General features: G+C 40.0%; 1 protein-coding gene across 3 annotated transcripts in view; it reads left to right on the top strand.

The window, feature by feature from the left end:
• The window catches only part of hhat (hedgehog acyltransferase), a 31,623-nt gene extending 7,040 nt beyond the window's left edge, over nucleotides 1–24,583 (top strand). For 2 of the 3 annotated variants that reach the window (XM_037781892.1, XM_037781894.1), the window contains exons 7-12: nucleotides 1,119–1,296; nucleotides 2,837–2,987; nucleotides 9,160–9,195; nucleotides 17,426–17,627; nucleotides 18,143–18,287; nucleotides 23,646–23,731. In XM_037781892.1, coding sequence (XP_037637820.1) covers nucleotides 1,119–1,296; nucleotides 2,837–2,987; nucleotides 9,160–9,195; nucleotides 17,426–17,627; nucleotides 18,143–18,287; nucleotides 23,646–23,731 — 798 coding nt within the window. Of the gene's footprint in view, nucleotides 1–1,118; nucleotides 1,297–2,836; nucleotides 2,988–9,159; nucleotides 9,196–17,425; nucleotides 17,628–18,142; nucleotides 18,288–23,645 lie in introns of all 3 variants that reach the window. The other variant, XM_037781893.1, reaches the window with a different exon arrangement.
• Nucleotides 24,584–26,556: the final 1,973 nt, after the last annotated feature.

Raw genomic sequence — 26,556 nt, 5'->3', positions numbered from 1 at the left:
TGGGCCGATATCTTCTTTGCTTCTGCAGCAGCCTACTCAGCTACTCTTGCTTATGCCATTTTTAATAAATCAGTTTTTTGTCACTCCAAATTTAATAATTTGTAAGAGAATATCCTGAAGTGTGATTTGGTGGATTACATCATTGGAAAATGTTCTATTTATTTGCAATGGCTGTTCTGTGGCTTACAGTAGGACTGGCCAGGATTACTTCTGTTGCGCGTCTCGTACATTGTTGAATGCCACTCCCACAAAACGTTAATGTTGGTGCATATTCCCAGGGTAAGGAGGAGCCTTAAGCATGCAATTTAATTTTATGAATGGATGGTTATGTGGCTGAATTATTAGGGATGCACCAGTTGCACAATTCTGGGCCGATACCGATGTTTAAAATAAGAATTTGGCCGATAGCCGATACCGATGTTTTTGTTTATTTTGCGGATGGAGAGCTCTGCTCTGCTTCGAGCTTCACTGCCTCAGCTGTTGGGGCTAGATGAACCCATGGCGGAGCAGCGGGACTGCAATGCGATGGCCCTGACGTGTTGCTGCACTCTGCTCACCAGGGTCTGGATCTCAGTATGAGAATCGGACTGCTGTACGGGCTGCACGGCATGGAGGATGTTCCCACTGTAATGTACTGGGTGCTGCGTCACCCCTCGTTGGACTAACAGGCTTCTAGTGACACATTACGCACACACGGGGTTCGTTCCCATCCAGACCGTAGTGATTGTTTTTAATACATTTTGTAAGCCATTGTTTTACTGCTTAATTTTTCATGAACATAACGTTCTTGTCGCTGATCTTTCTGGGGGACAGTGTAATACTCCCACACCGCCCACTTTTTCTTTCGCTTTTATTTGTAAACAAACCACAGATGCGCACCGCTTGATTTATTTCCGATTTGTAGAGAAACAACTACCATTTATTTGATCTAATGTTATTTGACTGTCACGTCTACAACACTTCTGCACCTTTTTATGCCTGCCTGTTTTCATGCCCATCTGTGGAGTAGATATATCCATGCAGTATGAGTTTGCTCTTTTATTACAATCCTGAGGTGTGTTCTTTTTTTAGCTCCAACCACCAACTATTAACAACAAGCTCACTTTCTACACTTGCAGATTCAGAGGTCTTCTGAGGAGTGTGCCGGGGACGAATCTGTTTTTAGTTACCTGGTGCTCAGATCAGGGCGGATCATACTGTGGTGGTGCATCGCAGAATACATGATCCACGTAATGTACATGCACTGCATCCAGTCTAATGAGACCTACTTAGAAATCCTTCCTCCCTGGGCCTTGGGTAAGTCTGTATGTATTTTTGGCTGTTATGTACAGTATAACATTGAATTTCAGCTTTAATGACTCCCTGTCACTTCAGACGCACTCTGAACATGTTTTCAAGAGGCAGAATTTCAAAAACATGTTTCCCCCTACAGGATTCAGTTGGTTCTTAAACTCCATCAGATATGCTGATACTGTCTTACTCATTGGCCTTGATTCATAATCCAGTCGTCATGATCCGTGGTGTGATGTTTGTTATGGTGTCTGTTACGTATTTATTTATTTGCTTATAATTTCATTTTTTTTCACAAATTGAAGGCATAATCATCCAGGTTATGTACCCTCTATAGATACTCTGCATGCAAAGCCTCATGTTGATATTTCTTTTAGACGTAAAGCTTTTGAAGTTCTATTACTAATTCATTAGGGCTGTCAGTTGATTAAAATATTTAATCGCGATTAATTGCACATTTTTGATTTGTTCAAAATGTACCTTATAGGTAGATTTGTCAAGTATTTAATCCTCTTATCAACATGGGAGTGGGCAAATATGCTGCTTTATGCAAATGTATGTATATATTTATTATTGTAAATCAATTAACAACACAAAACAATGACAGATATTGTCCAGAAACCCTCACAGGTACTGCATTTAGCATAAAACAATATGCTCCAATCATAACATGGCAAACTGCAGCCCAACAGGCAACAACAGCTGTCAGTGTGTCAGTGTGCTGACTTGACTATGACTTGCCCCAAACTGCATGTGATTATCATAAAGTGGGCATGTCTGTAAAGGGGAGACTCGTGGGTACCCATAGAACCCATTTACATTCACATATCTGGAGGTCAGAGGTCAAGGGACCCATAAATTGAGTTGATGTTTGGAGCGTTATTTAGCCTCCTTTGCGACAGGCTAGTATGACATATATATGTAAGATATATAGGTATCTTCACTCTAGCTTTAAAACTGAGCCCGCTTCAACCTAAAAATTGCAAGTTGCGTTAAAGAAATTAGTTGCGTTAAAACAAATTTGCGTTGTCATCGCGTTGTCATCGCGTTATCATCGCGTTAACTTTGACAGCCTTATTATTCATTATCTTAGTCATTTACTTACTCACAGATTTCCCATCTTCCCCGTAGTTGCCATAAACAGGTACAGAAACTGTATCATTATCGTTTACTGGCCTCCTTTTTGCAAATCTGCTTAACTGTTCTTAGCAGCTCTTTCATGTCAGCAGCAAATGATGTTTGCCAAGTTCTAACGTCATGTATTGATCCATCCTCCGTTGCTCCTACTGAGCTTTCTTCCCTTTTTTCCCTATTGAAAAGGTTTTTTTTGGATGGAGTTTTCCCCTTTTAGAACAGATGGTCTAATAATAGAGGGTGTTGCATGCTGTACAGATTGTAAAGCCCTTTGAGGCAAATTTGTGAATTTGGGCTGTATGAATAACATTTACTTGACTTATAACAGGAAAGTTGTCTTTGGAAAGTATAGAACTTGTCTTGTTAAATGAAGAACTACTACTCTGAACACCTCCTTTTGCCCCTGCCACAGGAGGTATGGCCCTGGCCCTCGTCCAGTTCTTCTATGTGAAATATCTGGTGCTGTTCGGCTTTCCATCCATGCTGGCTTCTTTGGATAAACTAGTTCCCCCAAAGCTTCCTCGTTGTGTCAGCATCATGTACAGTTTCACAGGGATGTGGAGGTAAGATCATCCAGTGGAGCCAATTCCAGTTGACACCACTGACATCAATACAGTATTATATGCTCCTCACAGCATTCCTTAAAGGACCAGTGTGTAGCAATTATGGGGATCTATTGGCAGAAATGGAATATAATATTAATAAGTATGTTTTCTTTAGTGTATAATCACCTGATAATAAGAATCGTTGTGTTTTCGTTACCTTAGAATGAGCCGTTTATATGTACATAGGGAGCGGGTCGTCTTCACGGAGTCCGCCATGTTGCACTGCCATGTCTCGACTAGGGATGTCAGGATACCAGAAATCTAGTAGTCGATACCAATACAGGTGAATTTCCACGATTCTCGATACAAATTCGATACCACGGTAAAAAAACAACAACAACAACAATAACTCCCATGTACTGTAATTCAACACGCACTCTTTTATTAAAAACATTTGAACATTACAAAAACAGAGGCATGTAGCCTTTAAGTAATAAATAAAAAGGAATTGACCCATTTAGTTTCATTTTAGGCGTATCAGCGGCGTGTTATCAATCGATTAGTCAGACGACGGACGCTACATACTGACCGTGAACGCATCTGGGTCCGTTAGCTCAGAGTAGTAGGAGCAGAGCAGAGGATTTATTGTTGAAGTGAAAAGCAAACGCACCTATTTGATAATATTTCACGTTTAATCTCAACGCTATAAGGGAACCAGAACGTTAATGAGGTAATCGCCGCGAGGTGGATGGAGCCGTCACAGCTGGTGTGCACGGAGCAGCGGCGCCCAGGTAGACCCCCGCAGCGGAGCCTCCGCAGTAAAAGCTCTACCGGAGAGGCAGACACACCGCCACCCCGACGGTAAAGATCAGAATCAGCACTCTGCACATGTTGACCGTCATCTTTTCCTTGTAAATGTCCGGTGTAAATCGGTAACACCGGTGTTGTCACAAGTTTATTAACCGGTGGGAAAAGTTTTCCTCACTGTCACATCCCTACCACCGACCATTACATGCATCGTACGGTACCTTCGGGACTGTAGAAAAAAGAGTACCGTCACTTTTTAAAAATTTGGCATCGACTTGGTACCGAAGTTACCGGGTCTGGTGACATCCCTAGTCTCGACAGTAATCCAGAACGGACAAACCAGACTCTGTTAACTTTTCCTGCTTGGGCCACAGTCTATAACGTTACTCGCTGCCGTCACCACGGCTCTCTCTCTCTTGCTTCACCACTCACTTCCCACGTACACACACACACTCTACCACACTGGTTCGCTCCAATTGGCTCCAGAGATGTGGGCCATTCGCGTTTTTGCGTCGGCCACCATATCTCTCCAAACACCACTGGCACCCGGAGAGGCTTCAGTTGGTTGCAATCTTCCTCTTCTCACCGCTAGATAGCGCCAGGTCCTACACACTGGACCTTTAGCACTTCAGTAACTGGAAAAGCTATAGCACTCCCTGGTGTTCTTGAGGAAAAAGTAAATTTAATGTCAAGTGCCCACAAGTGCTCACTGTGCTTAAGCAACAAGATTCAGACCGGACACAGTGAATTTATCTCATCTTCTTTCATTACTGGCAATCAGAACAATTAGGTCACTCTCTGCACCAGGAGCATTGCATCATTCTTTCAGACTCCAGCTAAAGTGCTTTGATTGCTGGGGAGCATTACTACATTTACAGGCTGCATCTTGTCTTCTTTTCTTTAAGTAAAAACAGGTTAGAAGCAGCATGTTAACTAGACAACAAAGTAAATCATGAACAAAACAAAACCTGTCAACATATTCAAATCACCAAATAGATTGCCATTTAAAAATGTTTGTCAGTTTTGAAAGGGATCTGCGAGATGCCAGTCTGTCAGTGTATACACTGTCCAGCATAACCGCATTAGAGAAAATATGATTTCTTATTTCTTCTTTTATTCTTTATTATTTCTCAGGTTAAGTCAATGACGGTATAGCGTTAGGTTTATCCCAAAGTAACAGACGGGGGAATTATCATGATCCATCCTCTCACTTTAAAATGATTGATATAAATAATATTGAGAGATAAACGGGACAGCGTGTTTGCCCCTCGCTACTAAAGTACACAAAGACAACACAAACCATCAATTCAAACTTTCTGTATTCAAACCACATAGTAATCTAAATTAGGCCAATCAATTAAAATATTTAATTGTGATTAATCACTTGATTGTCCATAGTTAATCCCTGATTAATCACAAATTAATCTCACTTTTTTAATCTGTTCAAAATGTACCTTAAAGGAGATTTGTCAAGTATTTAATCATCTTATCAACATGGGAGTGACAAATATGCTGCTTTATGCAAACTGTATGTATAATTTATTATTGGAAATCAATGAACAACACAAAAACAATGACAGATATTGTCCAGAAACCCTCACAGGTACTGCATTTAGCATAAAACAATATGCTCAAATCATAACATGGCAAACTGCAGCCCACAGCCAACAACAGCTGTCAGTGTGTCAGTGTGCTGACTTGACTATGACTTGTCAGCACACTGTTCCTCGTGGGTACCCATAGAACCCATTTATTTCAGATTCACCTATCTGGAGGTCAGAGGTCAAGGGACCCCCTAATTGAAAGTAGACATGACAGTTTTTTCCTTGCCAAAATTTAGTGAAAGTTGTGGAGCCGTTATCTACCCTCCTTCGCAACGAGCTAGTATGATATGGGTGGTACCGATGGATTCCTTCGGTCTTACAGTTTCTTCACTCTATCTTTAAAACTGAGCCGCTACAACCTAAAAATCGCAAAGCGTCAAATCAATTTGTGGCGTTAAAACAAATTAGCTGTGAACGTGTTATTATGGCGTTAACTTTGACAGCCTAATCTAAATACATTTATATTACAAACAAAGTCCCTCACTCACAAAATGTCCATTAAATCAACAAAAAACAAATTCATAGTCCTGATGTGAAAATCAAATGTTCCTTAATTAAATAAAACTGTCCAAGGAGACAGTGAGCAGGGTAAAGGCTCCGTGCAAAAATAGATGCAATTAGGCTGAGGTGTAGAAGGCTAGATGAGGGTTCTGCACATTAACCTGAAGCAGGAGAGTAGGAGAAGCCTGGAGAGTTGCAGGAAAGGAGACTTACATTAAAGGTCCCATATTGTAAAAAGGGAGATATTCATGTCTTTTAATCTCATAAAGCAGGTTAAGTGCTGTATAAATACTGTTAAACTATCAAAAACACTCAATATACGGAGAAATAAACACAGCCTGTATCCAGAAATTGTGTGTTTTGAAACAAGCCGTTTAGGATTTCTGTCCAATTGTGATGTCACAAATATACAATATTTTAGACCATTACGTGGTTTTAAACGTAAACATTCTAAATTTGTCCCAGTTTATTTCCTGTTGCAGTGTCTGTTAATAACATCAGCTGACAGGAAGTAAACAGGGATCAAAGCTGTTGACCTGGCAACGCAATTCCGTTTTAAATGCACTAAAATGGAGTGTTTCAGACAGAGGGTAAATACAGGTATATTCAGACAGACAGTACGAGGGAAAATAAAGTTTTTTTTTTAACATTACAGCATGTAAACATGTTCTATTAGAAACACAAAATACAAATATGAACATGAAAATGATCACGATATGGGACCTTTAACTTTGTAGTTCCAACAAAGACGAGCAAATCCACATTCGCAACGAGCAGGTCAAAGGGGGACAAGATTCATCCAAACCTGCTCTGCAGCACATTGTTACCCAGGGAAGTCCAGGAAATCCAGCCGATTCTTGGAACAACTGCCACACCGTTTACTTTTATGTCTTTATTTTTGAGCGAAGATGTCCAGAAACTGGATTAAACTTTGAATTATCTCCTCTATAAAGTAAAATGTCATGACGACTGCTACATTTATTAAGCTCATTTAACATTTTTGCAGAGGCAAAGGAGAAGACTATGCCTGGTTTATGCTGAAAGGGGTCACTAATTGCTCAAGTTAAATGAACACACACATTGCAGTGCTGGTTACATGGGATGAAACACATAATCAGCAAGACTTCAAATGTAACAAAGGCGTAAAGGCAACAGCATTTCCACTGCTTAGAAAACTATTTCAGGACATTCAGGTATATGCAATGGTGAACATTTTGCGCCACGATGCCATTTGTGTTTACCATTAGGACAAAGAAAAACATGTATGGCTTGACCACTGCCAATATGCTGTAATATATACCCAGAATTTATTTGGTACAACTAACTAAAACTAGTACAGTCTGATACAATAAACCCTAGCTTTATGAAGATTCCTATATTACATTGTTGTTGATTCAACTGTATGATCATTTTGGGAGCTGCAGTTTGTGGTGCTGTTGAACTGTATTGCATTATGTTAACAGGTGTTTCTATCTATTTTGTCCACCCCATTCAGTAAGAGTAGGCTAAATAACAGAAACATCTCTCTATATAATGCATTACAGCTCGTCAGCAATCACAAACTACATTCTCCAAAATAATAATTAAGTTTATTTATATAGCACTTCAAAATACTTTACATAAGCCAATCAAATAATAAAGAAATTATTTTAGATAAAATAGTAAGATAATAAACTTTTTATTACATTTCAAGAAATATTCTTACTTAGTTCTTATTTATACCATTCTGGCATTTATATTTAACACACTTAAAGCTGTAGTAGGCAGATTGGAGCAAATATGATTTAAAAATGTTATTTTTTATAAAACGGTCACTATATCATGACAGTAGTACATGAAACAAATAACCTGAAAAACATCATGTGCCTCTGTGTCCTCCGGTGTCCTCCGGTGCTCCTAACGGCATCTGCAAGATTTCACAGACCGAGGAAAACAAGCAGTAAGAGCTGATCTGAGGTCTGCTGTCTATGAGAGCCAGCTGTCAATCACTCGCGAACTCCGACCAAACGGTCAAACTAGGCAGCGCTGATCAAATATGAATCAATATTCTGTTTCGTTAATGCCTATTTCTCTCCTCAGATGTTCTCAGAATCATCTTGTAGTGTACTGTTTTAGCTGTAAAATGAGAAAGTTTGTGACGCGGCAGCCATTATGAAACGCCAAGTTCTGTTTACATGACTGGAGCACAGCAATAGGAACACTCTCTCTGAAAGGACCTGTGATTGGTCAAAGTCTCCCGTCACAGGCTAGATGTTCTAAAGCCTGAAACAGAACCATGAGGAGGATCAGAAGTCTAGTTTTCATCAGAACACTTGAATTACAATATGCTGAAAGGTTATTATGGAATTTTTGCCCAATGATGCCAAAAATACTGCCTACAGAAATCCTTTGACAGAATCCTAAATTTCCTCCGGGATCAATAAAGTATCTATCTAGAATATTGATTCATATTTGATCAGCGCTGCCTAATTTGACCGTTTGATTGGAGTTTCGGGTGATTGACAGCTGCCTCTATGGAATGAACAGCCAATAGGACGCTTTCTCTCTGAAAATGACCTGTGATTGAATTACAATATGCTGAAAGGTTATTGTGGATTTTTTGCCCAATGATGCCAAAACCATTCTGCCTACTGCTGATTTAACACCTTTCTAAATGATAACTTCTTGAAGGTAGGACTGTTGTATTAGACTGCATTAGTTTTAGCTAGATGTACCTAATAAACTGGCAACTGAGTGTATGAACAAGGTTTAAACCTGCAATTAAACCTCATGATATACAATAACTATAGTCAAAAAAAGAAGTGTAGAGTGTTCTGCTCCTTCCTCATAGCAAAATCACTCTGTTCCTAAATGTAATGACCAATGAGAAAGTGCTCTCTTAATTCAGAGCACATCCAGTTGAGCTTAAGGCTGTTTGTTTGGTTTTGTCAGTAAAAATGCACTGGCTGTAGACCAGATCGACCAATGTGCTGACATCGATGCACTCCAATCCGGCCCGTGTGTGCTGAGCTTGCCAATGTTGACAACATTGATGGAATGCATAAAGCTGTCCACTGGCATCATTCACACAACAGCTCCAGTCTACATGCAGGATGAAAAATACCCCAACACGGTTTCTAATCTTCCTAATGACAAAGAGTGCGCACGCAGACACGAATCCATCATACGTAGTGCATATTAAGCCCCGTGCTCAGCTTTTTCTTACCCAGCGCTATATTATTATGTAAATTTGTGACTCAATATTAATTTCTTCTCTTTTGTGTTTTGTTCACTCTCAGGCACTTTGACGAGGGCCTGTATCGATGGCTCATCAGGTAAGAGGCACTTCATGAGCGCTGGACGGACTAATTCACATGTTAATGCTTACTGGAAATGTGAAATGTCATCTAAATCAAATAATAACTCTAGAATGTCTGTCTGTCTGTCTGTCTGTCTGTCTGTCTGTCTGTCTAATCTGTCTGTCTGTCTGTCTGTCTAATCTGGCTATCTGTCTGTCATCCTTCCTTCCATCCATCTATCTATGTGTCTGGACGGACTGACGGATGAACAGATTTGATTTCTGTCTATGAGACAGATAAATAGATAAATAGATAGATAGACGGACAGATTAGATATCTATCTATCTATCTATCTGACGGACGGATAGATAGATAGATAGATAGATAGATAGATAGATGGATAGATAGACGGACAGATTCAATATCTGTCGATCTATCTGTCTGTCTATTTTATCTGTCTTATCTCTCTCTGTCTACCTATAGCTATTTACATGTATTCAGCTTTATATCTATCTATAGGTTGTGTTGCCTTATATTTGGAGCAGCGTGCCATGTTTTTAATCATACTGTATGTGTTTAATCATACTGTATGTGTTTAATCATACTGTAGCTGTTTAATCGTACTGTAGCTGTTTAATCGTACTGTAGCTGTTTAATCATACTGTAGCTGTTTAATCGTACTGTAGCTGTTTAATCGTACTGTAGCTGTTTAATCATACTGTAGCTGTTTAATCGTACTGTAGCTGTTTAATCATACTGTATGTTTTTAATCATACTGTATGTGTTTAATCATACTGTATGTTTTTAATCATACTGTATGTGTGATTTATTGCACACTTACTGTAAAGAGGTCATTTCCTGCAGGGCATTGAACTTGTCAGTTGAATAACCTTTAAAAAAGGTTGTCATTTTACAGCTGCCTGCCCGCGTGTCTCATCATAATGGACAAGAATGCTGCATTTGCATGGAGGCTTCTCATGATTATGAGGTCGGATGTTGTTGGTGAATAGTTCTTCTGTTGTGTTACTGTTCCCGCACCCTGGAGAAATGCCTCCTTGTTTAATATGTACATATGTAATGGCAGCATTATGTGTCTGCTCACTTGTACTTTGGACAACACACATTATTAGTTTGTCTGCTTTTTTAATGATGCACACTTGGCTGAATGCAGCCTATTGGGAGGTCACGGTCCACTTGGTAGATGCGGGTTGCTACATTTAAGGCGACGCTACAGTTACACGGTTGTCAGGAAACACGCTGATATTCTGTGAAAATGTTCCCTTGTCTTGGTTGTTGTTTGCTAATTAGTTTGTGTGCTGACACGTATGATGGCGTGCATGTACTGTACACCTGCTTCTCAGATGTTAAAGATGAGCTTAGAATGAAATGTGGCATATCAGACTGCTAAAGAGGCTCCAATTCATTTGCTAAAGATACAAGCATTTAAATTGCAAATGCATGTTTCCATTTTAAGCCGTGTCCATTGGAAATTGTTTTCTTCTTCTTAATGGTATCACTGGCAATTATCCTACTGCAGATGCAAAATGATACCCATGACACAATGCCCCGGCGTTCCTTCCCGTGAAAGTGCTTTTAAAGAGGTTTTAATGCAGTTCAGAAATTCTGTTGAAATTGTATAAAGAGCGCTAGATGAGTGCGTAGGTGTTGAATGATGTACTCTACACGACACCCCGTCTCCCTGGGCAGCTAAGTGGCTCATTCTTCACCATTCCATTACGCTCTCGCTGTCTGTATGCCACTGTGTCTCAGGCTCTCTGTTTTATAGTTAGCAACCAACAAAAGAGCTCAAACTGCATGTTTGATTGAGTTATTGCTGCTACATATGAGGAGGAGCATTTGATCACAAATCCTGGTGGAAAATAGTTGCCCGGTTTTGCCTTTTTTTTCTTCTTTATTTTGTTTGTGTACATCATCTGAAAGCTGGGAACCTGGAGATGAATTGGAGAGCTAGGCAGCTCAGCACTGTGTGTCAAGTTGTTCAAGTCATAAATCAGAAATAAACAATTCAAATAAATTGTGAAAGTGTATAAGGGCTTAGAGCATTACAATAGAAGTATATGATGGCCATCCCCATGCTCTATTATGTCTCATAAGCAGCAATTGCAGCAATTTTTCGGTTGCTACCATTTGATGCTAAATTTCACAATTTTTTTACCCCTGGAGAATTGCTAAAAATGATCAATAATCCCTCCAAAATACCACATTAAGAAACCAAGACCTTGAGGAACACCATATAAGAAGCCATGCTGTGATTTGGGTTCAAAAGCTTTTGACATTTGGAGATTTCTGCAAGAATTGCATTTTTCGCGATTGGATGGCGAGCACTTCTGTTCTTGGAACTGCTCAGAAACCCCCTTATTGTCAATCTAGCTAGGAAAGCCATCCATCCTCTGAATGCTCTAGGTCTCTAGTCTGATCCATCCATCCTCTGAAAGCTCTAGGTCTCTAGTTTGATCCATCCATCCTCTGAATGCTCTAGGTCTCTAGTTTGATCCATCATCCTCTGAATGCTCTAGGTCTCTAGTTTGATCCATCATCCTCTGAATGCTCTAGGTCTCTAGTTTGATCCATCCATCCTCTGAATGCTCTAGGTCTCTAGTTTGATCCATCCATCCTCTGAATGCTCTAGGTCTCTAGTCTGATCCATCCATCCTATGAATGCTCTAGGTGTCTAGTTTGATCCATCCATCCATCCATCCATCCTCTGAATGCTCTAGGTCTCTAGTTTGATCCATCCATCCTCTGAATGCTCTAGGTCTCTAGTTTGTGGCTGTAAAGTTTCATGAGGCTGTGATTATCCTAGAGGTCACCACAGGTCATTTTATACAGCGAGGTCAATGAAATGTCTCCTATGGGGACTAACATCATCACACATGAATACAGTTGGGCTCATTGGATCCACCAGAGTCTCAGCTTTACAGTGATACCCAATTTATGTAATTCCAAGACTGTTTAGGGACCCCAGTAAGCAGAAATATTTAAATACACCATTTTAGAATAGGAGACAATAACACATTTATACTGCATTCAAAAAACTGCATGTGATTATCATAAAGTTCTATGGTTACCCATGACTCTCCACTTTAGAGGCATGTCTATAAAGGGGAGACTCGTGGGTACCCATAGAACCCATTTTCATTCACATATCTTGAGGTCAGAGGTCCAGGGACCCCTTTGAAAATGGACATGCCCGTTTTTCCTCACCAAAATTTAGCATAACTTCGTAGCGTTATTTAGCATTCTTCCCGACACGCTAGCATAACAAGGTACGCTATTCTGATGGACAGAATAGCATCCTGGCCCGACAGCGGGCCGTCAGGGTTTTAAGGGGTTAACTTCCTAACACTAGCTCTAAGCAGCTTATAATATAATTACTACTAATGCCATTTTTTTTTTTTAATCAAAGCAAATATTTAATATAAAAATGCAATTATTTATTTCCTTACCTAATTTGAATGATGTGTTTTTATGCAAATAACCAATATAAATGACATTAACAAAGTAAAAGGATAACATTAAGAATGTTTTAACGTATGTAGCACAACATGGAAGTCAAAGCAGCGTTCTGCTTATGTAAATGTGTAATTGCAATAAAAATATTTTGTCCCTAAAATCCATAAATAATCGTGACCTAAATATTGATCAAAATAATCGTCATTTTGGCCATAATCGTGCAGCCTTAAGTTAAAGCAAGAAAGATCAAGTACACTGTGTGTCTCCGTAAGAGGAGCACAGAAACCAACAATAGTAGCTGCCAACAGTCTAATTCTCACTGTCTTTCTCTGAACCTTGTATGCATGTTGTCTGCACCATCTGTTTGCAGTTGTCAGGTGTTACATAACACACTGATTACCCGGGTATTGCAGTAATGTATATCTCAAGATTATCATATTTTCATCAACATCTGTTTAGAATCTGTCCACTTCTAATGAATTGAAATAGACGGATGGGCACTCTGTGTGTTTTGGTATTCAGTTTGCTCTTGCTCTAACACTCTGATTCCTCTCCATCTGCTTTGCACCTCCTTTCATCCTCCAATATGGCCAAGCTGGCTACTCTATTTAAGGCTCACAAAATGCTGGCTCATCTTTCAGGAACATTGATTATCCACAGGGTGGCCGAGATAATTAGTTTCCAGCTCAGCAACACTAGACGGAGCGCGCTGCTTGTTTCTATGCGTGTTGGAGTGATGTAGCATGTTGAGACTCTCGGTACCTCCGGGACAGACCAGGTCCTCACAATATCTGAGACCATTTTTCTTCACGGCATGCACCATAATCTTTACTGATTGATGGGATGTTACTCACACCATGTGGGCTATTGCATGAATATACAGCTGCTATTTTGACATCACATGAAGTGTAATCTCATTGAAGCCATGCATGCATTATGTGCGAGATATTTGTTTTAACCAAAATGTTGAAATCAGACCTTACCCAACCAAGTCAAGAGCTAGCTGAAAAAAAAGGCAATTTGACATAGAAAGTGGGTTAAATGTATGTCAAGGTTTTGGTGCGAATCATAGAAACCCCTTTGGAATCATTAACCCAATTACATTATTATTATTAACAACTTAGTAGGATTGATTTTTCCCCAAAGTGCTTCTATTTTTGCACTGGACGTCAGAGCCACGCTTATTTGATTAAAAACCAATGAACATGACATGATCATTTGTGTGACAGGTGTTTTCTTTGTAATTCATTGGTGCATTGTGGGGCCATTTTCAACCCCCTTACATCAGCACTGTTCACTGGCTGCAGTGTATCTGTGTCCTGTCCTTTCAAAAGATCTCTCTTATTATCACCATTTATTGACTGTTCTCTTTGTGTTGGACAGGTTATAATCTCTTTTAATCCCCTGAGACAGACTTTACTGTCTTTCAGAGGCTGGAGCATGTTTTAGAGCTGGAGTGAAGGTGGAGATATCAAACTAGAAAACCTGAGGAATCCATTGACCTCTGACCTCCAGATATGTGAATGTAAATGGGTTCTATGGGTACCCACGAGTCTCCCCTTTACAGCCACGCCCACTTTATGATAATCACATGCAGTTTGGGGCAAAAAAAAATGCAGTTTTTTTAATGTACTATAAATGTGTTATTTTTGTGTTTGAATATTTCTGCATACTGGGGTCCCTAAACAGTCTTGAATTCCATAAATTGAGTATCACTGTAAAGCTGAGACTCTGGTGGATCCAATGAGCCCAACTGTATTCATGTGTAATGATGTTAGTCTCCATAGGAGCCATTTCATTTCCATTTCATTTCATTGTAGTGAGATCGTTTTTTGCCTGAATGACCGGTTGTGACCTCTAGGATAATCACAGCCTCATGAAACTTTACAGCTTCAAACTAGAGACCTAGAGCATTCAGAGGATGGATGGATCAAACTAGAGACCTAGAGCATTCAGAGGATGGATGGATCAAACTAGAGACCTAGAGCATTCAGAGGATGATGGATCAAACTAGAGACCTAGAGCATTCAGAGGATGATGGATCAGACTAGAGACCTAGAGCATTCAGAGGATGGATGGATCAAACTAGAGACCTAGAGCATTCAGAGGATGAATTGATCAAACTAGAGACCTAGAGCATTCAGAGGATGGATGGGTCAGATTAGAGACCTAGAGCATTCAGAACAGAAGATGGATGGATGAATCAAACTAGAGACCTAATGCATTCAGAGGATGGATGCATCAAACTAGAGACCTAGAGCATTCAGAGGATGGATGGATCAAACTAGACACCTAGAGCATTCATAGGATGGATGGATCAGACTAGAGACCTAGAGCATTCAGAGGATGGATGGATCAAACTAGAGACCTAGAGCATTCAGAGGATGGATGGATCAAACTAGAGACCTAGAGCATTCAGAGGATGGATGGATCAAACTAAAGACCTAGAGCATTCAGAGGATGGATGGATAAAACTAGAGACCTAGTGCATTCAGAGGATGGATGGATCAAACTAGAGACCTAGAGCATTCAGAGGATGGATGGATCAGATTAGAGACCTAGAGCATTCAGAACAGAAGATGGATAGATGGATAGATCAAACTAGAGACCTAAAGCATTCAGAGGATGGATGCATCAAACTAGAGACCTAGAGCATTCAGAGGATGGATCAGACTAGAGACCTAGAGCATTCAGAGGATGATGGATCAAACTAGAGACCTAGAGCATTCAGAGGCTGGATGGATCAAACTAGAGACCTAGAGCATTCAGTGGATGGATGGATCAAACTACAGACCTAGTGCATTCAGAGGATGGATGGATCAAACTAGAGACCTAGAGCATTCAGAGGATGGATGGATCAAACTAGAGACCTAGAGCATTCAGAGGATGGATGGATCAAACTAGAGTCCTAGAGCATTCAGAGGATGGATGGATCAAACTAAAGACCTAGAGCATTCAGAGGATGGATGGATCAAACTAGAGACCTAGTGCATTCAGAGGATGGATGGATCAAACTAGAGACCTAGAGCATTCAGAGGATGGATGCATCAAACTAGAGACCTAGAGCATTCAGAGGATGGATCAGACTAGAGACCTAGAGTATTCAGAGGATGATGGATCAAACTAGAGACCTGGAGCATTCAGAGGCTGGATGGATCAAACTAGAGACCTAGAGCATTCAGAGGATGGATGGATCAGACTAGAGACCTAGAGCATTTAGTGGTTGATGGATCAAACTAGAGACCTAGAGTATTCAGAGGATGGATGGATCAAACTAGAGACCTAGAGCATTCAGAGGATGGATGGATCAGACTAGAGACCTAGAGCATTCAGAGGATGGATGGATCAAACTAGAGACCTAGAGCATTCAGAGGATGGATGGATCAAACTAGAGACCTAGAGCATTCAGAGGATGGATCAGACTAGAGACCTAGAGCATTCAGAGGATGATGGATCAAACTAGAGACCTAGAGCATTCAGAGGCTGGATGGATCAAACTAGAGACCTAGAGCATTCAGTGGATGGATGGATCAAACTACAGACCTAGTGCATTCAGAGGATGGATGGATCAAACTAGAGACCTAGAGCATTCAGAGGATGGATGGATCAAACTAGAGACCTAGAGCATTCAGAGGATGGATGGATCAAACTAGAGACCTAGAGCATTCAGAGGATGGATGGATCAAACTAAAGACCTAGAGCATTCAGAGGATGGATGGATCAAACTAGAGACCTAGTGCATTCAGAGGATGGATGGATCAAACTAGAGACCTAGAGCATTCAGAGGATGGATGCATCAAACTAGAGACCTAGAGCATTCAGAGGATGGATCAGACTAGAGACCTAGAGTATTCAGAGGATGATGGATCAAACTAGAGACCTGGAGCATTCAGAGGCTGGATGGATCAAACTAGAGACCTAGAGCATTCAGAGGATGGATGGATCAGACTAGAGACCTAGAGCATTTAGTGGTTGATGGATCAAACTAGAGACCTAGAGTATTCAGAGGATGGATGGATCAAACTAGAGACCTAGAGCATTCAGAGGATGGATGGATCAGACTAGAGACCTAGAGCATTCAGAGGATGGATGGATCAAACTAGAGACCTAGAGCATTCAGAGGATGGATGGATCAAACTAGAGACCTAGAGCATTCAGAGGATGGATGGATCAGACTAGAGACCTAGAGCATTCAGAGGATGATGGATCAAACGAGAGACCTAGAGCATTCAGAGGATGATGGATCAAACTAGAGACCTAGAGCATTCAGAGGATGATGGATCAAACTAGAGACCTAGAGCATTCAGAGGATGATGGATCAAACGAGAGACCTAGAGCATTCAGGGGATGGATGGATCAAACAAGAGACCTAGAGTATTCAGAGGATGGATGGCTTTCCTAGCTAGATTGACAATAAAGGGGCTTCTGAGAAGTTTCCAGAACACCATCCAATTGCTTGTTCTTGCAGAAACCAAATCACAGCATGGCTTTTTCTATGGTGTCTTTAGTTCCTCAAGTCTTAGTATTCTGGAGGGATTATTGATCATTTTTATCAATTCTCCAGTTGTAAAAAGTGGTTAAATTTAGCACCAAATCTGTGTTAGAAATTGTATCAACCACTTCTATGTGACATGAACTGCTGACCTCCTATCTCCCCCTAAAGACCCCCTGTACCCCCTAAAAAAAGACAAAAATGGGTCTATTTTGGGTTTCAGAGGGTTAAAGAGCTGTAACATTTTATAATCTGATTGTGTTTAGATGATTTTTTTCCTGTTATGAACTTGTCTTCCAGATACATCTATGTACCACTGGGAGGTTCACGGCATGGTCATCTTTACAAAATGTTATCAACTGGCCTCGCGTTTGGATTCGTCTGCCTCTGGCATGGCGGCCATGACTACTTACAGTACTGGGCCCTGATGAATTGGGCCGGAGTTGTGGTGGAAAATGGACTGAAGTCTCTCTTTGCCTCATCCGTTATTCACTCCATTGTTGTAAGTTTGAAATTCAATTTAGTTCTGACAGTGCAAAAAAAAAAAAAAAAAGGATGTTCAAAGGGATTAAAATTGTACATAGATATAATTCCCTGGTTATTCCATCAATTGGATTTCCAGTTAACATGATGAAATCTTTCCTGTAGCTAGAAATAAAGGGGTCATGTAATCTGATTTAATAAGAGATAATGCTTCAGCTGCTACAGTAAGGGCAGACTGGAGACCAACTGGTTGGATCCTGTCATATCTAATTGACATGTACAGTTAACGGGCAACATTCCTGGGAGTAAAAGTCTGTTTCTAACACGTTCATCTTGCTTCTTTGGCCTCTAGCTTTGGGAGAAGGTTCATGTTCTTGGAATAGTAATAAAGATGGCAGGCAGTGTAATCCTCCTAGTTTATGGCCACACGGTTCATTAGCACCAGGTGCTCTGCTGCTCTTTGTTTCTCAGATTTATGATGAAAATCTCTCGTGGCTCTCCTGCAATTGACTTATTTATTTACTGATTTCCCAGGAGCGGTATATCTCTGCGGCGATGGAAAGGCGCTGCATCGCCCTACTGTCCGCCTTCTCCACTGCCATGCTCATCCTCTCTAATCTGGTGTTCCTCGGGGGGATACATGTTGGCAGAATCTTCTGGAAGCGCGTCTTCATTCAAGGTAAATTGTCTTCCACAACACTCAATCAATAGGATTTCTATGTGCCGTTTATTCTCTCAGGATTGTTTGAGCTGACATTTCTATATTTGTTTCCGTTGTGGAGTGCTGTATCAGTCATGTGCTCTTTTAATTTGACTGTTTAGTTGCATCGTGGGACATTTCACCTTCTCCTCTAGTAGTGGCAGCAGCTAAAGACAATATGTCAGAGAGAGGCCATATCAAATCAGAAATAAAATATTCAAAAATGCTGCTGCTCAGTAGGTATGTATATTTAGCAGTGATTTCAATGGATGTTGAGGCTCTAGTTATAATAACAGTATTAATAATAATATTAATAATAATAATAAACGTAATATAGCACTTTTCCAAAACAATGTTGTTATATAAATAAAGTGTATTTATAGTATGTAGCACCTTTCCAAAACAATGTTGTTATATGAATAACGTGTATTTATAGTATATAGCACCTTTCCAAAACAATGTTGTTATATGAATAAAGTGTATTTATAGTATATAGCACCTTTCCAAAACAATGTTGTTATATGAATAAACTGTATTTATATAGCACTTTTCCAAAACAATGGTGTTATATAAATAAACTTTATTTATCCAGCATCTTTCCAAAACAATGTTGTTATATGAATAAACTGTATTTATAAAGCCCCTTTCCAAAACAATGTTGTTATATGAATAAACTGTATTTATAAAGCCCCTTTCCAAAACAATGTTGTTATATGAATAAACTTTATTTATATAGCATCTTTCCAAAACAATAGGGCTATATTAATAAACTTTATTTATACAGCACCTTTCCAAAGCATGAAGTTGTTAATCATAAAAACAACAACAATAGCGCTACATAAAAATCCATAAAACTATAATCAAATTCAAGTAATACAACATAAAATAAAACAAAACATAACAATTACAATCAAACATAAAACAAATGGTGAGGGAAGGTAAGGATCACGGAAAGACTATAAAAGTGTGTTTTAAGAAGAGGTCGTACCGGGGCATTTTTTGCATCTGTATGGGCAAACTGTCCCCAGCGGAGAGACATCTGCTCCGTGGTTGTGCCAGTCCCTGTTTTGCTCCCCGTGTCTTCATTTGGCTCATTTGGTACCTAAAGCAAGATGGCAGGCCCTCCTGAAAGCCTGTCTACTCATGATAAGCAGTCTGAGCTACACTTGCCGCTGGGTTGGGCGCAGAGTCAGAGCTGAGAGCTCAGCACTGATACTTGATCATATAATATATTAATATAAATGTATTGACAAGAACTGTTAATTAATGCTGAATTAAAATGTATAGTTTGATGTAGCATTAAAGCTGAGGTAGGCAAGTTGGAGAAAACATGATTAAAAAAAGTTAGTCACTATATCCTGACAGTAGTGCATGAGAGAGGTAATCTGAAAAAAATCATGTGCCTCTGTGTCCTCCGGTGCTCCTAACGGCATCTGCAAGATTTCACAGACCGGAGGAAAACAACCAATCAGAGCTGAGCTGGAGCCTTGTTGTTTCTCAGGAGGTGTCAATGACTCGCAAACTCCGATCAAAAGGTCAAACTAGGCAGCGCTGATCAAATATGAATCAATATTCTGTTACATTAATGCCTATTTCTCTCCTCAAATGTTTTCAGAATCATCTTGTAGTGTACTGTTTAGCTATAAAATGAGAAAGTTTGTAACCCGGCCACCATGTTGAGATCAGTTGGGGAAATACCAAGCACCGCCGACCAGCTGGAGCACACTTTCTCATTTTACAGCCGTGCACTACAAGATGTTTCTGAAAACATTTTACTCGAGAAATAGTCATTACAGTAACAGAATATTGATTCATATTTTATCAGCGCTGCCTATTTTGACCGTTTGATTGGAGTTGCAAGTGATTGACAGCTGCCTCCGTTGAATGAACAGCCAATAAGAACGCTATCTCTCTCTCTCTCTCTCTCTCTCTCTCTCTCTCTCTGAAATGACCTGTGATTGGTCAAAGTCTCCCGTCACAGGCTAGATGTTCTAAAGTCTGAAAACAGAGCCATGAGGAGGAGCAGAAGTCTAGTTTTCTCTCAGAACACTTGAATTACAATATGCTGAAAGGTTATTATGGGATTTTTGCCCAATGATGCCAAAAACATTGTGCCTACTGCAGTTTTAATTTACTTGTTTTGGCCACTTTGGGGCAGTGAAACAAGCTGTAAGCATAACAATGACATTATCTTATAAAGTTGGTGTTAGTGTTATTTGCTAGCAAACAGTTGCCTATTTACACATCCAGCAGACCCAGAACAACATTAGCATTTATGTTCTGTTAATGTCACACAGTCTGTGGGCTTCTTCAAGTCCAGCTAAGCAGCCTGACCAATATTCCAGTCACCAGTTAAGCTTTATTGTGACAATAGTTGGAAGCCGGGCGGGCTCACCACGAATTGTATGTAACATTATGCTTCTTCTAGTAGACTTGGTGTAAATAAGTTAAGAGAAACCTAAAAATAAGAGCAGGGTGTTTTAAAATACCATTTCTGTTGTGAATTATTCAGACCTAGAAACTAAAGTGAGATTCTCAGTTTGCCTTTTATAGAAGTTCATTCGGACCATTGAAATACTAAAAATGAAGATCAAACATGGCACTGCCTGATGCTTACTTAAAATGTTTAAATTGACTATTGAACAAACCACTTCATCGTCTTGTTGCTAGTGTACTTGTGTTTTTGTACTTGAAATTGAAATGTGATGGATCCACCAGAAATGCCTGAAGCCTTTCCTTGTGTCTGCACAATAAAACACCAAGGGGGAGTTGTGGTTTGCTTCATTAACATGAGATCAATGCTTTTAAATCAGCCTGTCTGGGATTTTTACTGGTCCAGGCAGTAGCGTAATTGCACTCTTTGACCTCTGGTGAAACAAAAAGAAATTCCTAATCACACTGTATCTATAGTCGTATATGTTGACTGAGGAGGTGTGTTTGTTGTCTTCACATGCCTCCAAATAGTCCCAATGTAAGATTAATCTGAAGACATAGTGCTGAGTGACATAGAGAGTTGTTCAAATTGTAACATACCAGTAGACATAGCGTGTAGTATTAATTGAAAAATATGAATCTTTACATTCAATTATAATAGTTTGAATGAAGTCTGTTTGTTTTACTCCAGTAGACTTTTGAATGGTGTTTTATGTCTGTTTAAAGGAACAGTGTGTAGGATTTGGTGCCATCTAGTGGTGTGGTTGCAGATTGCAACCAACTGAGTACCCCTCCGCTCACTCCTCCCTTTCCAAGGCTGCGGTAACGTGAGCCGCCGAGTGCAAAACTGATAACACCGTTCATTTCGCTCAGAGACCGTCCTTACCATAATAATAGGGATGGGTCATGATTTTCGATTTTTGAATAGTCATTAAATTATAAAACAAATCGACTAGTTTATGCGACTATCGACCCGTCTTAAAAAAATCTATATTTTCCTCATTCTAAGATAACGAAAACACAATAATTCTTAGTTTCAGGTGTTTATACACTTATGAAAACATAGTTATGAATATTATATTCCATTTCTGCTAATAGAGCCCCTGAAATGCTACACACTGGCCCTTTAAGTATAATATCAGTAAAATAACTACTTGTACTTAGTAGGACATTGATTTAGGTCTACCTCTGGTACCTCTTGCCTTTACCAGCATACCAGTTATACTTAGCTCCACCCTCTCGTGTCACTTCTGGTTGCAAAACCAAGAAGGCGATGGCTGAAACGACGAACTCGAGGCTTCAAAACGGCAGTCCACAAACCAATGGGTGACGTCACGGTGACTACGTCCACTTCTTATATACGGTAGACGGTTTGACTAGTGGTGTGCTTCCTTTAAGGTCTGCTTTCACTCTGTTAGTTTGAAGTCAGTAACAGCAAAGCTCCGATTACTGGTTGGAGAATATATTTCACACTGAGGGCTTTAATGAAAATACAAAACGCTGGAACACTAAATCTTGCTCATGGTTCATGCAGGGTCCCAAGCTAAAAGGCCTTGCATGATTGATTTAGATGTCAGAAATACATCAGATTTCAAATTGTACATGAGCATGACTAATGTGAATAAATCAACATTAATAATTAGCTGGCTTTTACTGGAAATTATGCTAATTTTCTGCATACGCAATGTTTCTGTTGTGCAAACTTCACTTCAGCATAGCATACAAATATTTATCAGCAAAAATCCGTCTTTTCCACCCTCAGCCCGTGTAACCTTTCTCTTCCGCATACAGGAAACGGACAGTACAGCTGTGCACGAAGCAGCCCGTGTGTATGTGAATTAGATTTTGACATGAATGGAAAAGAATAGACCATTGAAACGCATTGTGGGTGCAGGTGCAGGTTACTGTGATAATCTGGAGGCAAGCCAGTTGGGGAGGAGGTGCAGACAGCCGTCCTTACCTGCGTGCTCGACCCTCCAAGATGCTGCTATAAATAGAAAAAGAGAGTAACACAACACAGTACAGCACAGAGAATTAACCAAACTACCTACTACTCTGTCTCTCTAGCTTTTGTACAAGAATACAAGTCTTTATACATTATCAGGGATTTCAATTGATTCAAATATTTAATCGCGATTAATCCCATGATTGTCCATAGGTAATCGCGATTAATCACAAATTAATCACACATTTTTTTCAAAATGGCCCTTAAAGGGAGATTTGTCAAGTTTTTAATACTCTTATCAACATGGGAGTGGGTAAATATGTTTGCTTTTTGCAAATGTATGTACATATTTATTATTGTAAATCAATTACCAACACAAAACAATGACAGATATTGTCCAGAAACCCTCACAGGTACTGCATTTAGCATAAAACAATATGTTCAAATCATAACATGGCAAATTGCAGCCCAACAGGCAACAACAGCTGTCAGTGTGTCAGACACTGACAGCTGCATGTGATTATCATAAAGTGGGCATATCTGTAAAGGGGAGACTCGTGGGTACCCAGAGAACCCATTTACATGCACATATCTGGAGGTCAGAGGTCAAGGGACCTCTTTGAAAATGGCCATGACTGTTTTTCCTCACCAAAAGTTAGCGCAAGTTTGGAGTTTTATTTCGCCTCCTTCACGACGAGCTAGTATGACATGGTACCAACGGATTCTTTAGGTTTAGTACTTTCATGATATCAGTATCTTCACTTTTTAAAACTGAACCCGCTACAACCTAAAAATCACAAGTTGTGTTAATGCGTTAAAGAAATTAGTAGCATTAAAACAAATCTGCGTTAACACATTAATATCTTTGACAGCCTTACTTTATAGTAGATAGCATCAGTGCAAAGCAGTCTGAATATTTCCTGTTACAGATGAGTATATTGGTTTTCTTTTCATTCTAGGCTGGTCTACCGTTGCCCCGCCCATGCTGGCTTTCCTCTACTGCTTTGCTCAGATTGGACTTGAGTGGACTTCTCACCCACCGTGAGTCACCTTGACTTTGTATCGGAGCGAGAATCCCTGCTACCGAACGGCCAGAGCAACCTGCTGAGTCCGGTGCCTTGTCCTCACCAGCCAGAGTCTCTGTGGCGATCCTGGCTGGCAGCCACAGAACCCGTCCAAACCTGGCTGAAGTGCAGCTGAGCAGCCACTTTTCACAACCTGCAAGAGCAGGCAAAATGTGTCTGTAAGCCAAGACTTTAAGGATCAGTGCTGTTTCTCTCTAAGGAGAGTTTCCTACTTTGTGGAAAATGTAAGTGCACACAAGCTGTAGTAGAATGAAATGCAGGACAGACTTGTATCGGAGCCTTGGCATTGTTGAGGCGTGTTTTCTACCTAATTAGCTTCACTGAATCACTGATATTCTAAAAAAACCATAAAGAAAATATGGACCTGAATGTGTCTTGGTTATATGGCTCTGATAAGGTATTGCTCAGTGGTGCGGTATACCGGAGATATGTTAATCTCATATTTACCGTCCTCCTTTAGCTCGCCACAAAAGCATTTGTGTATTCAAAGGGAGACAAAAGGCACAGAGGACTGAATAGAGCAGCAGGAACCTGATCAATGTCATTATTTTCCCTTACAGATGTCATTTGGGTGAGGGAGAATCCCACTAATATTAGGAGGTCTATTGCTGAAGCTATTGAAAGCTATTATTTAGTAAGGATGTAAAAAAACAACAATCCGTTTGTTTTGTGCTAATGTGTTGTTATATAATGCATCGTACTGTATCTCCAAATGTCAACATGTACAATACCTCAGTTTGGATTAAAACCTTGTATTTCAAGTTGTATTATTATAAATATGCATCCATGTTCTAATGGATAACCACACAGTACCTGATGTAATGAGTCATTCACTGTTTCACTGTTCCAGCTGTGTGTGTGTCCTTTGACCAATGAGCCGCAGTTAGCCATCTTAAAAGCGTTTTCATTTACATTTACAACACAGTCTCACGGCAGTTCGTGAAATAGTCACGAAATTTCATCTATTTGATTCGTGTACATAAACAGGAAATTCCCCTTTTTTTCATGACGGTCAACACGACTTTCAACGATGTATTTTTGTGAGTTTTCCTACGTATGTCCAGCAGCATGTCTCAATTTCCTCTCCAGCCTTTTCAAAATAAAACTCTGTAGTTAGGTTTAAGAATAGATAGATAGATAGATGGTTAGGCAGCAAATTACTTGGGTATGTTTAAGAAAAGACCACAGTTTGGGTTAAAATAACACCGGAAGTGGCGTAACTTAAGTATGCAAGGTACGCAACAAAAACTACTTAGTTAGGTTCAGGAAAAGATCGTGGTTTGGGTTAATATAAGACCGGAAGTGGCGTAACTTAAGTACGGAAGTAACATGGCAAAAGCTACTTATTTAGGTTCAGGAAAAGATCGCGGTTTGGGTTAATATAAGACCAGAAGTGGCGTAACTTAAGTACGGAAGTTACGAGACAAAAACTACTTAGTTAGGTTCAGGAAAGATCGCGGTTTGGGTTAATATAAGACCGGAAGTAGTGTAACTTAAGTTTGGAAGTTACGTGACATACTGTAACTACTTAGGTTCAGGAAAAGATCGCGGATTGGGTTAAGATAACACTGGAAGTAGCGTAACTTAAGTACGGAAGTTATGTGACAAAAAAACGACTTAATTAGCTTTAGGGAAATATCGTGGTTTGGGTTTAAATAAGTCCGGAGGTGCTGGAATTTAAGTACGGAAGTTCCATGACAAATTAATCAACTTTGACTTGTGGTTTCACACGGGACACGAACACGGTCTCCCGGGTGATAGTCCTGTGTCTTTAGTTTTTTTTGACCCACCCATCCACCCCGACCTCCTGCTTATGCGCCGTTTGCTGCTCTCTATCCTTCCCGGTTCACAATTACGTGGATTACATACAAGTTAATTTCATGCTTACCATCAAAAAAGAAATGTGAAATTTGTGTCTATGTACACGAATCAATACATTACATTTCATGACTATTTCACGAAATGCTGGGCGAATGGGCTGACATTTCAGATCACAATAAATTATTGACTTCGTAATCCAGTAGGGATGACTAGTGTGTCACCAGTTTCTAAAGACAAACTCCATGTGCCAGGAAGTATAGGAAAGCTGCTCTAAAAAGCTTACGTGTTGTCTTTTGAGCTCAGAAAGTGTGATGTGGCAAAAACAATGTGATCCTCTTATTATTCACAGTGCACAGTGAGGAGAGCCAACAGCTGTGGGGTACGGCTTCAAAGGAGATTAGTTTAAGAACGAGTGAATTTTAAGTCAGAGGTGACTGATTCATCATTAACATAAAACTCTCACGTTGGTCCTCTGGTTGTTTACTGTTGCGCCACAATGATTGACTGTTCCCAAGGTTGGTATGTTCAGCTTTTCAATCAGTGAACTGTCTTACCTGCACAGTCTGGAATTAGCATCTCCATCCGCGGTGAATAAAAGAACCGTGTAATCTGGAGTCCGTTGTTTGTGGTGAGCCTCGAGTGTCTCCATTAGTTGATTTCTGTCCTCGGATTATCACCTCTGTGGTACCTAAGTAGGATCAATGTGAGCTGGGGGTCAGCGAGGAATCCTCTTAAATGAGCACAAAAACTGTGAGGTTTACCTGACGCAAGAAGATCAGCAGGAGAATACACCTGCTGAGTCGCACTTTCTCAGTACAGTGCCCTTATCAGCGGCAGGGGAGCTGAAACACAGACTGACAGATGAATGGATGCTATATGGTGCCATGCATTCCCCACAGAGAACAAACAGGGTACAGGTATGTATCAAATATTTATTAGGAATAGTACAGTATGTCACAGTTCA

This window comes from Sebastes umbrosus, chromosome 10 (genome assembly GCF_015220745.1).
Source record: "Sebastes umbrosus isolate fSebUmb1 chromosome 10, fSebUmb1.pri, whole genome shotgun sequence".
Lineage (NCBI taxonomy): Eukaryota > Metazoa > Chordata > Actinopteri > Perciformes > Sebastidae > Sebastes > Sebastes umbrosus.
This window is presented reverse-complemented; position numbering and strand designations above follow the sequence as displayed.